This window comes from Sceloporus occidentalis, unplaced genomic scaffold, assembly GCF_023333645.1.
Source record: "Sceloporus occidentalis isolate IW3139 unplaced genomic scaffold, rSceOcc1.0.p SCAF_1, whole genome shotgun sequence".
NCBI lineage: Eukaryota > Metazoa > Chordata > Lepidosauria > Squamata > Phrynosomatidae > Sceloporus > Sceloporus occidentalis.
Window position 1 is genome coordinate 220,716,725 of NW_028316981.1, and position 13,198 is coordinate 220,729,922.

At 43.6% G+C, this 13,198-nt stretch overlaps 1 protein-coding gene across 4 annotated transcripts in view; it reads left to right on the plus strand.

The window, feature by feature from the left end:
• The window catches only part of LOC149323499 (dedicator of cytokinesis protein 7-like), a 167,798-nt gene that overhangs the window by 92,846 nt on the left and 61,754 nt on the right, over positions 1 to 13,198 (plus strand). For all 4 annotated transcript variants that reach the window (XR_016276060.1, XM_089489066.1, XM_089489068.1 and 1 more), the window contains exons 21-23: positions 1,253 to 1,411; positions 4,004 to 4,179; positions 11,134 to 11,238. Coding sequence is in view for 3 of the 4 variants with exons in the window: in XM_089489066.1 (XP_089345192.1) it covers positions 1,253 to 1,411; positions 4,004 to 4,179; positions 11,134 to 11,238 (440 nt within the window). In the remaining variant the exon portion in view is untranslated. The remainder of the gene's footprint in view (positions 1 to 1,252; positions 1,412 to 4,003; positions 4,180 to 11,133; positions 11,239 to 13,198) is intronic.

The following is a 13,198-nucleotide window of genomic DNA, read 5'->3' on the forward strand; positions in this document are numbered from 1 at the left end:
TAGGAAAAGGCACATGTCAGGGATGTCCCCATCACCTCTGCTATTTATATTAACATTATAAATTCTTTGTAATAATATTACAAATGTATTAAGGTCAAAGGCTATGAAACAAAAGTGAGAGCATAGGCATATGATATGGTCATTTATCTGTTAGAACCAATGGGCAGTATACAAAAGTTATTAGCTTTACTAAAGGAATATGGTTATTATTCAGGATTTAGAATCAATAAGGAGAAATCAAAATGTATGTTTTACCCAAGATTCTGTTCCTTTTCCAAGTCATCCCAATAATAACTAATGACATTCCATGTAAAAATTGGCAACAAGATATTACCAACTTCATTTGGGCAGGTAGGAAGCCCAGAATTAAGGAGAAAAAATTACAGGATGAGATCAACAAAGGAGGACTTGGTCTACCCAACTTAAAGTTTTATTATCATGCGTGTGCATTGGAATGGGTAAAGGAATGGTTGAGATTGGAAGATAGAAAATTACTGTGTCTGGAAGGGATAGCTAATATATACGGCTGACATGCGTACCTGTATTATGATAAGGTCAGAGTGAATAGAGATTTCAAAAATCATTATATAAGAAATGCACTATGGAGAGTATGGGAAAAATATAGACAAAGAATAAATAGAAAGTTGCCATTAACATTGTCAACTAACGAAGCCCTACATAGAAATGACCACATGCTGGAGAACAAGTGAGTAACATATAAGGAGTTATTAATATCAGAGGGCTATAATTTAGGATTAAAAACCATAGAAGAATTGAAGAAGGATGGCATAAAGTGCAATTGGTTCCTTCATTGGCAACTTAATGAAAGATTTAACTTAGGTAAAAATTTTGGTGGGATAACAAGTTACAGAATTTTGTTGGGTTGGGAAATGGAAGAGAAACAAGTGGATTCTTGAACAGATCAGACCAGGGATTCCTGAGAAGCAAAGATTATCAAATTGAGACTATCGTAATTTGGCCACATAATGAGAAGGCCCGGATCACTAGAAAGAACAATAAGGCTAGGAAAGGTAGAGGGTAGAAGACAGAGAGGAAGACCATAAACCAGATGGATAGACTCAATCAGGGGGGTTATGGGCAAGAGCTTGCAGGATATGGGCAAGGCAGTGGATGATGGGGATTCTTTGAGATGTCTCATCTCCCCCCCCCCCCCCCCCCCATATTTTGTCCTTTTCTTTCTGTGCTGAAGCAGGTTCAGACCTCTGCTCTTTCTCTCCTTGGCTCTTTTCAGTGAATTTGGGCCGTGCTGCCTTTGAGGCCATTGCTGTGATGGTGAACCAGATCCACAAGAGCCTGGAGAACAGCCAAGATCAACATGGCCGCAACCATCTGTTGACCTCTTACATCTTCTATGTTTTCCGTTTGCCGGTGGCAGAGCCAAGCTTGCCAGGTGGTGTTTTGTTCAGGAGAAGGAATAGGGCTGAGTGCCGTCACGTTAAACTGTGTGCCTTTCCCCCTTGGTCTATAAACTACATAGTTTTCAATCGTGTACAAATAATCCATTATAAATGGAAAGCCAGCACAGTGTAGTGGTTTGAGCATTGGGCTATGATTCTAGAGACCAGGGTTTGAATCCTGCTTGGCCATGGAAACCCACTGTATGCCCATGGGCAAGTCACACTCCCTCAGCCTCAGAAGAAGGCAAAGGCAACACATCTCTGAACAAATTTTGCCAAGAAATCACCATGATAGGGGTTGCTTTAGGATTGCCATAAGTTGGGAATGATTTGATGCAGTGGTGAAATGGGCACAAGAATTTGGTCATGTTATTTTATTTGAGAATTGGGAGAAGGCTTGGGAACAATCAAGTAAATTTACAACTGCACAAGATCTTAAAAGAAAATTATTTAAAAGTTGTTAATCGATGGTATTACACACCTTTAAGAATAGCCAAAATTTATAATTTACAGAATAAAAACTGTTGGAAGTGCCAAACAGAAATTGGGTAATGCCATCACGTTTGGTGGTCTTGCCCTGAAATAAAAAAAATTGTGCTAAAGTACACAAGGCAATGGAACAAATTTTGGGCATAAAATTCTCAAGCGTCCCCGAGTTCTATCTCCTTAATATATTAATTTGTTACGGAAAGATATAGAAAAGAGACACTGGAGAATGGTGCTATATCTAATAACCGCTGCTAGAATTGTTTTGGCCAAATACTAGAAATCAGAAAAAATACCAAAAATAGCAGAATGGATCGGAAAGATATTAGAATTATAAGAAATGGATAAAATAACGGTCTGGAAAAATAAAAGAAACAATAGAATATTGGAGAAAAGAATGGGAACCTCTCTTAGAATATCTGAAAAATATATGGGGGAAAGAATTATGCTGAACTGTAAGATCTGTGTATTATTATTTGATGAGGATAAATTATATAATGAGAAAATGCAAAATCTGGAAGGCAAAAGATGTATAGACAAAGATAAAAGACATGAATATGTATGGAATATAGGAAATAAATAAAAATTATTTGGAAAAAGAAAGAAAGTACACAACGATAAGATAACCGCAGAACTGAAAGCGTTTGCTCCCTATGCTATAGCTCTATCTGTATCACTGAAAACTAATTCATTTGATAGGTAAAATATAGACACTTTATAATATCATTCTTGAAGAAAGATATTCACTTCACCATTCATTAGGGACTAGCTGCTTAAAAACAAAATAGATTGTGATGAGAGGTTGTCGCTCACCACATTCTGCAGTGGGATGAATTAGATGTATTGTCACATTGTTAAAAACTGAGTTCGGAAATTGAGTGCTTTCTTCAGGTTTGGACTAAATAGAAGGCAATGAAAATTCCTAGGAATTTTTGATAGAAAGAGAAGGAGGAGGTGTTTTTTTTTATTAGCAATTAGTAAGAAATAATTTTAAAGTGATTAGCAAATGCCACCTGAAATTTTGACTTTTCTGAGAAAACAAGATGGTCTGATGCCCAAGAACAAGGCAGATGGACAGGAGCTGGCTCTGTTCTCCTTTATGTTCTGTCAGAGTTTCTTCTTAAAAGAGAGCTATAATCACACCCTTCAGTAACAGTGCCTCTTCTGCAGCACTTGTCAGAGGCCACCAATCCAAGGCTCTTCTCTTTCTCTCATGGGGTGCGGTGGTTCTGTCCCATGGGGAAGGCAATGAAAACTGAGACCAGAGAAATAGATGAACCTGGAAAAAAGACACATGCATTGCAATTCAGCTCAAAGATAACCCAGCTGTAGTGTGTAAAGATGAAGCAAAAGTATATTGGGCTGACGTCTTTACGCTTCCTGATCTCACAACTCCTCTACTAGCTGGTCTAAGCCAGCAGAAGAGTCAGGATGGAAGGGTGGGTTATGGAAAAGGGCAGAGAGAGAGGAGCTGAATTGTGCCAGATCCATACCTTCAGTATACAGCGACAATGCTGGCACAAAGTGAGGCTGGGTCCAGGGTAGTCCTAAGTAATTTCCAACACCACTAGGATGGAAATGTTTTGGATTCAGTGCAGCTTCAACTGACCATAGCCTTGGCTTAGCTGGCCTCTGGCTATCTTGGCTAGTTAGGATTGAACAGTAATTCTATGATGCCCACAGAAAGACATTTCCAGACAAAAATATGATTATCCAACTTAATCAAGCAAATAATATGGTATAGCATGCTTTTGGATCATAGAGGGAAACTATTGAGGACTGGAAAGAGTTAAAACTAGCATAACAACAGGAAACAATCATGGGGAATATTGCTATAATATGTACCAGCCAGATCACATCTTGTATCTGAGCAGAATGAGTCTTCACTTTAAATGTTCCATTTCAATAGAGTGGAAGTTATTCAACAATAGGATTTGGAGACCAAAGTAGAAATGCGATGACAGTGTGCTTTGTTCTCACGGCCGTAGGGACTGACAGGGTGTTAATGACTCTACAATGTATACAGTATTTTCCGTGTATCCCACTATATTCTCATCTCTCTATATCCCTTGACTGAACGTTCTTTCTGTGTTTTACAGAGCCTGGAATGCCACCCCAGAGTGGCCCCATGCAGTATGCCACTTTGTCCCGCACAACTGGCCGCCCTGTCAGTCTTAATCTCTCTCGTTCCAAAAGCATCAGCAATAGCAACCCTGACTTGACCACCACTTCAAATTCCCCAGATGAGGAAGTTCAGAAGATCATAAGCAGCAAGGTAAGCCTGTCTGAAGAATATGGGGCTGAGATCTCTTGAGCATCTTCTTGATAATGCTCCATTTCTCTAGTCACCAAACCACCTGCTACAATCCCTACAGCCAATGGAAGCAACATAAAGGATTATGGCCAAAACATATTCTCCATTGCCCGTACTGTATGTACATCAATATCCTCAAAAAGGAGCTGTGTAGAAAATGAAGAAATCCTGGGACAGGCACCTCATGTGTGAATGAACTGATAAAGTATAGGCAATGCAGGGAACAAGCTTTTTATCAGATTCTCACTTTTTTTTGAAATACATGATATTATCTTATAATGTGTACACATTTACTAAACAGAAATCCACACATATTTTTCTCAGGCGAAGAACTGCAAAAGCAAAATGGGAAACTTCTGTTCCATATCAAATTTGGTGCTACCAGGCTGGCCCATCTGATAGGTGGGACCTTGGGATGAGGTCCTACTACTTACGAAAGTCCTTCCTCCAGGCCATGCACCCTCCAAAGGGAGGAGACAGAGGAGCAACTGAGCTTTGGCCTTTAAGCCACAGCTAAGTCATTTTACACTTGCCTTCTGTTACTCTTTCCAAGTAGGAAATGGAAAAGAGAAGTTAATTACAGTACACACTCAGCAGGCACTTTGAGGGGCCAGAATTCAAAGTCAGCTGCCTATTTGAAATTCTGGCTCAATTCTTTCCACTAATCCCATATTTTCCTTAAAGGCAAAGGAGCAGTGAAGCTGTGTGCCTCCCGGTTAGAGAAGACTCAGCCAGCATTTTGCCCAGAGATGTACTAACATCAGACATAGGGCCCTGCCACGTCATGCCATCTGACTTGCAGGAAATGGTTTCTAAAGGGGGTCATATCTGGCTCCCTACTCTTTTCCTAAGGGCATATTTTGATATAGTATTTGGTAGTATATATAGTATAGTATTTCCAGGAAATAATCTTCCTATTGTTTTTTTATGTCATAGAATCATAGAATCATAGAGTTGAAAGAGACCGCAAGGGCCATCCAGTCCAATCCCCTGCCATGCAGGAAATCCAAATCAAAGCATCCCCGACAGATGGCCATCCAGCCTCTGTTTAAAGACCTCCGAGGAGGGAGACTCCACTACATTCCGAGGGAGTGTGTTCCACTGTCGGACAGCCCATACTGTCAGGAAGTTCTTCCTAATGTTGAGGTGGAATCCCTTTTCCTGGAGCTTGCATCCATTGTTCCGGATCCTAGTCTCTGGAGCAGCAGAAAACAAGTTAGCTCCCTCCTCAATATGGCATTGTCAATAACTGCTGAGCCCAATAACAATTGGCAGAAAAACTGCTGGGCTTATAAACCAATTCTGGAATATAGCAGAGTAGTTGACAAATTTGCAGAAACGTGTTTCACAGTCCTCAGTGAAGATGACAGGCACTGGATGTCTTCCAGAAGTGAAGGAATTGCATGAATCTCGGGAACTCTCCAGCAATCGCTGCTGCTCCGGCTCCAGCTGAATAAACAACCAGAGAAGCCAGGCTCCCGAAAGTGCTATCTTTATTTACAGAGTGCTAACCACAAATCACCAATGCTACTATACAGATCAAATGAATACCAACTCCTACTCAAACCCACAATCAATTACTGGAAGCCCTTGAGTTTATATACACTCCAGACCATGCGGTCTCCCAGACTCAGTCACTTCCTGTCCCACACTGTAAAGTGTCCTCCTTTCCATGCAGACACATGTTTCATCATCCAGGCTTTGCTACACATAGGCAAACAGAGTGACCTTGTGCCTATGAGCATCAGCTGTGGCTAATCAGCCTTGTCCTTCTGGCGCTGGATGCTCATGGTCACACACACATCTAAGCATTTCTCAGTTTGCTGGCTTTAACCCCTAACAGTCCCCTCCAAATGCACAGAGGTGTGTGTGTGTGTGCATATGAAATGTCCTGTAGCTCAACAGCTACCCTTCTGCACAACCTGCACCTTCCTTTTTTCTGTGAATTCCCTGAGTGTTCCCTATCACTGTCCCAGAAGAGACCTGTGCCTGCTTTAGCACAAAGAACTTGCCCTTCTGAGACAACATGGGTACTAAAAATTCTCCCTGCTTCTGAGCCTCAGCTTGCTCTTCTCTTGCAGTTTCTTTCCCTGGTGTCTCTGTGCATGTTAGTGTCTCTGTCTGAGTCTCTACTGTACATGCTCTTGCTCCCTGCATCACAAATCTCTTCGGTGATCTCCTTACTCTCTGTGTTCTCCTAGGCACAAACACCTTGGTCCTGCCCCTCTCATCCTCACTTTCTGAGCCTGTCTGGTTTTGAGAATCTACCTTTGGCACCACCTCAAACTTACAAGTTGGAACTGGTGTGAATGTCTGTGTGGTATGTTCTCCTGATGTACTTGGTTTGGTCTCAGGTGGAGATTCCTGACTCTTTGCCCCTCCGTTTCCAGCACTGGCTTTCTGCTTGCCCAACCTTAGGAACACCTCCTAGTTGGCATGGAGTTTGTCCCAACCTGAATGCCTCTCAAAGTTGGCACTCCTGGACAGTAGGATCTCCCCATGACCCAAATGGAATTTGTATTTGTTCCCAGAGTACCCCAGAAACATTACTCTTTGCCATTTTTGATCACCCTTTCTCCTGAAACTTGCAGGGATTAAGACATTTGCATACTGGCCCCACACTCTCAAATACTTCAAATTTGGTGGCCTGCCATACAGCATTTCATATGGGGTAGATTTCACCACAGAATTCCACATTCTATTGGCTAAGTGATTGGCAGTTAACACTGCTTCCCCCCATAGACCATCTGGTGCCTCTGCATCTAGGAGCATGCAGTCTTTCATCTGCTTTAGTACTCCTATTCTCCTCTCTGCCAAACCATCCTCTTGAGGAACTGCAGGGTTTGTAGTGTTGTGACGAATGCCCTTGCTTCTTAGCCAAGCTTTCAGGTCATTAGAGAGGAATTCTCCTCCTCTATCCATCACCAACCATGTTGACCCACTCCTTGAAGGATTTAGCAGCTTCACTCTTTTCCTTCAGGGTAATCACGTAGGAATACCTGGTGTGTCTATCAACAACCACCATAAAGTATTTACCATTGCCCAGACCTGCCGACATAGGGCTTGCCAAGTCTGTATGCACTATTTCAAACAGCTTCTGGGTAGTGCATTTGCTCTGTCTGGCAACTGGGTAAGCTTCACTTTCCCACACACTTTCTCACACACAATGCAATCAAGATGGTTTATACAATCCACATTTTGAGATCAGGACACACATCCCCAAGTTTCTTCAGGTTCGAGAAACTAGCATGACCCAACACACGGTGATAGTAATGCACACAGTTAGAATGCAGTGGAGTGTTGCTAACTGTGGCACACCCAGGCCCATTTACCATGTAGTAAATTTTGTTTCTCTTTTGTGCTTTTGCACACACCTGGTTACCCATGGAAATTATACAGTCATCCCCCTAAAACCTTAACTCATAGCCATCAGTTGTCAATTGTGATACACTTACAAGTTAGTGTTGCAACTTAGGCACACACAAAACTTGTGAAAAGTCTTTTGAAAAACTGGGGATGAAAGCAGTTCCCATGTCCTTAGTCTCTCCACCTCGTCTGCCATGGTCACTGTAGGCACATCAGCACAGGTTTTATTCTTCAAGCAATGTGGAGAGTTTATCATATGTGAGGATGCCCCAGAATCCAACAGCCAAACAGCATTCTGGGTGTTGCAGTCCTTGTCCCTTGCCACAGCTACAACACCCCTCCTGTTTCCAGGAGTTTTGGGCTGTTGTTTCCTAGCTTGTGCAAGTTTCACGCAGTCCTTCCTAAAATGTCCAGGCTTGCTGCAGTGGAAGCACCGTCTACTCCAGGAACCAGCTGCTTTCTCCACCTGCTGTCCTTCCTGCGAAGCCTCTGGTGGATGATGGGTTTCTTGCTTTACTCTGAGCCCAGCCTCAAACCGACGTCTCTGGCTCTCCTCCAGCACTTGAGCTGCTACATGTTCCAAGGTTATCTGCTGCTACGATAGTCCCTGGCAACTGTAGAGGATATTCTCAAATTCTTTGGAGAGACTGCCAAGTAGAATGTAAACTTTCTGCTCTTCAACTATATAACACCATGCTTCTGAACTTGGCAAAACAAATCCTGCATTGTTTTCAGATGTTCCTCTGGTGACTCGCCTTCTTGCATCTTGCAGCCATACAGCCAACCACACCATATCATGCGTGATAACTCTGTATTAGACTGGTGGATATCTCTCAAAGTATCCCACACAGCTCTTAATCTTCTCTTCTACAGGCTGAACATACCCAGCTCCCTAAGTTGTTCCTCATAGGGCATGGTTTCCAGACCCTTCACCATTCCTCCCTCATTTTTTCCAAATATTAAAAAGGGCTAAGAATTTCATAAAATTATAACAGTAATATTTCCAAATGGTTTTCACTTAAAGTCAAATAGTAGCATTTTAAGAAAAAAAAATCAGCAGCATTACTAAAACTAATAAATCTGTTCTAGCATCTTACCTCAGCCCAGGCTACATGCTGTGTGAAAGAGAGATAGAGGCTCATGCCTTAATGAAGGGATAGGCAATTACCTCCCATCAGCCATAGTCAGTATAGACAGATGTGAAGGATTCGGGAAATTCCAAAAGAATCTGGAGTGCCACAGTTGCCCACCCATGACCTAATGGAAAAAGGGAATGAGGTGTGCCAATTATCTATTTCATGTAACTAAGCCATAGGGCAACCAGAGAAAAAGCCTAATTTGGTCTGTAAGGCCCGTTACAGACGGGCGTAAAGTACGTCCTGGGGACGTACTACGGTTAGGGTAAGTTTGTGCCTTACGCACGCACCTAACCTTAATACGTCCCCAGGACGTACAAAAATGGCGGCACCCGTTCCACACGGGGGCCACCATTACGACGTCACGAATGTGCCGCCTCCAAACGGGGCGGCACGGACGTGACGTCTTTGCGCTGCACGAGGGCGCATAGAGCGCCCTTTCCGCGGCGCTAGAAGGAGCTCCGAAACGGAGCTCCTTCTGTGATTTGCATCACTGGCGCAGCCTTTAGACGGCTGCGCCAGCGACGCAAGGGAGAAAGGGGCCAAGCAGCCCCTTTCTCCTCCTCCCCGCTGCCACCAGGTGTCCTTGGGGCTTGAAGCCCCAAGGACACCCCTTTCCCCACGGCCTGGAAAGCGGCGGATTAGGGCCCCAGAGGCTGCCGTTCTGGCAGCTGAGGCCCCGATCTGGTGGGGAAAGGAGCGCCTACAGGCCGCCCCAAAGGGGCAGTCTGTAATGCGCCTAATTATCATTTGGGGGCATTTAGTTACCAATATGACTTTAGTTACCTATATGACTTCAGGAATATCCTGTATAGGATTTATTCAGAATCTTTCTCATAGAATGACACCCAGAAAACTAGTTCTCACAGAATATTTCCACATGAGTATAGTTTGCATTTGAGAAAGTCATCCTGTAAGCATAATAATGTTAAGAGATCTGCCAAGAGGATGCTACTCATATGGCTGAGCATTATTGAAAGAAGCTCAGTTTTGTGGCATTATGTCGGCTATAGAAGAATTGTTTTGTTTGTTCCAGATACAGCTCATCAGTCTTGGTGTGACAGGGAGGCCAGCAGCCTAGTTTAACATGGTGTTAACATGGTGTCTTCTGATCTTCATTTGTGACTGAACAGAATGTGGAAGACTAGAATGCACCACATGTTGTTAATGAGTAATATGAAAAGAAATGCTTTTAATTGTACTTTGAAACCCGTCTGGCAATGAAAGATCTCTAGGCAGTATACACAGCAGTTAAAGTGCAAACCATTTACAATAATTAGAGACAACACATAATAAAATAGAAATACTACACCAAATATAGAAATACCACCCCCACCCCCACCCAAAGTAAAATAAGCAAGGTGGATCCTGGAAGCAAAGACCTTGTGGTGGCAAATTGAATCCCAGCGAAAGGGCTCAAGCTTGACTCAAGCGTGCATCCTTCCAAGGTCACTAAAATGTGTACCCAGCTTGTTGGGGACAATTAGCTTACAGTTGTAAACCGCTTAGACACTATTAGTTCAGTATGAAGCAGTATATAAATGAAGCTGTTTTATAGTTAATGCTCATGTATTGTCTGCCTGGACCTTAAACAAACCTATGCCAGCCTCTTCCTAATCATCCTTTTTTTTTGGCCAGCTGTGGATCTGATGTTTTGCACAGTGATGAGTTCAATAAGATCAAGCAGCACTCTCTTCTCCATGAGCATTAGGAATGACAGGCAAATGACAAAGCATAGCATGGTGACTTTCTAACTTCCATGACTTTGTTTTGTTTTTCTGAAGCAACTTCTTCAAGGCCTGGATTTTGTTTCAGTAGTTTGAGGAAGAAAAAAAATCTGGTCACCTTTAGCAGCAGTGTTGTCCTAGGGAGTTGCTATCAAATAATGAGCTTGCCTGGGAATAAAACCTGTCTGGCAAAGACAGAACAGCTTAGCAAATATGGAGTGCTTCTCAGAGGTACTTCTGTGATGCTTTTCAGGAGGCAGATATTCATCCTAACAGTGCATCTGTCCAGAAGTATGAGGTAAGGCCCACCCTAGTGTGTATTCTATACCCAGTTTTCTACTGCCATTCCTGTGTCAATCTCTTCCTTTGTTTCCCTGAACCTGCCCTAAAGCCGGTGCTGCATTCTGGGATCTGAAAATGATTTGAGCACTCCTCACCAGAACATTTTGTGGTTGTGGGAAACCTGGCCCAAAAAGCCCAAGATGCTTTGTGTGCTTTCTTGGGTTTACAACAAAAGACCCATCTTTGCATCAAATTGCCTTGCAGCCACGCTTGGGTGATTCTCCTCCTTCAAAGCAGCAATGGTGGTGGCTTTTTCTGGAGAAATTTGGTCCTTTTGCTCTGTTCATTTTGTCGACGGTATGGTTTTTTTCTCCTTTCATACTCTTCTTTTGCATACTGCCTAGGGGATCGACCGCTCTCAATCCTGGGTCAACTCAGCTTATGCCCCGGGAGGCCCAAAGTCTGTGCTTCGCAGGAATCATCCGAACTCCAGCACGGACCTAAAGCAGGTGCCTTTCCTCTCCTAACCTTGAGCTTGGAGCTTCTCTTCCCTCATTGACTTTGCTTGCCAGAGGGCAGGTGCAACAGCAGCCAGATTAAGGTTAAAGAATAATGTTTCCTTAAAAGCTGGACTTGGCTAGCTGTTGAGCACAGCAGCTGGGTGTCAAGGACATTTTCATGGCATGGTAGCTTTTCTGCATGACTGACTTTTAAATCTTTGCCACATTCTCTTTTGCTACTTGGAAAGAATTACTTATATTTTAATTTTTAGAGTAACAGATCTGTCTTCCAGAAGAATCCCCCAGTAGCAGGAAGTAGCATAATGTAGTCTTCTATCAAAGGACAGAGATATTTTAATTTTGGAATTGTTCAGGTCTGTCATTATCAGGGAAAGGGGTTGGGTTGCAAAAGTCTGTTCGAGGTCTTATTTACTTTTCTTATGCAACTTATAGTCTCTTGGCAGTGAACAACAACATTTTTTAAAAATGGAAAGGTTACAGTGACCTGTTACAGACTGCCAAAATAAAGCTGCTTCGGGTCTCTTTGGAGGTATGCTGTTTAAATGATGCATGCACCCTAAGAATCCGGAAGCTGCACCAAAGCTGCACTCCAGTGCTTAGGAATGGAGTGTGGCTTTGGTGCGACCACCGGACTCTTAGGACCCATGCATCATTTAAATAGCATACTTCCAAAGAGACCCGAAGCAGCTTTATTTTGGCAGTCTGTAACAGGCCAGTATGTGTTTCCTGAATGCTATATTATGGTAGATCACTTGGGGCTAGTGGAATACCCCCAATTCCCTCAGGGCATGGCTTGGAGATTGGGCGGCATCAGTCTCATAGCCGAAGCCAGGGGTGCCCAACTTGAAAGGAGGTAGGGGCCAAAATTAAGATCAGCTAAGGTTGTTCGAGGCACCAGCAGTTTTAGGTGTAACATAGGACATTTAGGAGAAATGTAGAACATTAAAAAGGGGGATAGGGGCATGACCTAATAAAAGCTGGAAGCAAGGAGGATGGGGGACATGTCTGGGAAAAGGTCACCCTACCAGGGGACCAGGCATCCTCCTTCTTCCTCTCTTCCTCATTTCCCTCCCTCCCTCCCTTCTTTCTTTCTTTCTTTCTTTCTTTCTTTCTTTCTTTCTTTCTTTCTTTCTCTGTTTCCTCCCTCCCTCCTTCCTTCCTTTCTTTCCTTCCTTCATTTTCTTGCTTCTTTCTTTCCTCCCTTTCTTATTTCTCCCTCCCTCCCTCCCACCCTTCTTTCTTCTTTCTTTTCTTCCTCCTACCCTCTCTCCCTTCTTTCTTTCCTTCTCCACTTCTTTGCTTTCTTGATTCTTTCTTTCTTTCTTTCTTTCTTTCTTTCTTTCTTTCCAGAGGATGACCATGAGGATGGGGGAAAGAGACAAGGACGCCCACCCCACTGCATTGTCCTCCTCCTCCTCTTCCTAGTTGTTCGTTTTTGAGTGGCCATGGGGTTTCGCCAGGTGGGCAGTCTTTCCACTCAAAGGCAAAACCCCTAGGCCACTTAAAAGTGAACGACTCATCAGAGGAGGAGGGGGAAGACAACATGGTGGTTGGACATCCACCTCTATTTGTCCTGTCCTTCCCCCTCAATCACCAGAAGAAGGGCCCAAGGCTCTCTTGTGATCTCTAGATCTCTTGCTGTCTGCTCTCTCAATCTCTCTCTTCCCCCCCAGGCTGTTTCTGCTGCTTGCCTGCAAAAAGCTCCTCCTTCTGGGCTTGCCTGGCCCATGGGGTGAGAGGAGCTGTAAGCCTGCCCCCAGCAAAAGCTCCCCTGGAAAGCAGAGGCAAACTCTGGGGGAAGAGCCCATTGCTCCCATCTTTCAAAGCCCCATGCGATCGGGTGAGGACTCTGGGAGCCAGGACATCCCCCTCCTGACAATGGGGTCCCAGGCCTCCAGAAATCCTTTGGCGGGTTGCACCTGGCCCTGGGCTGCATCTTATGCAGCCC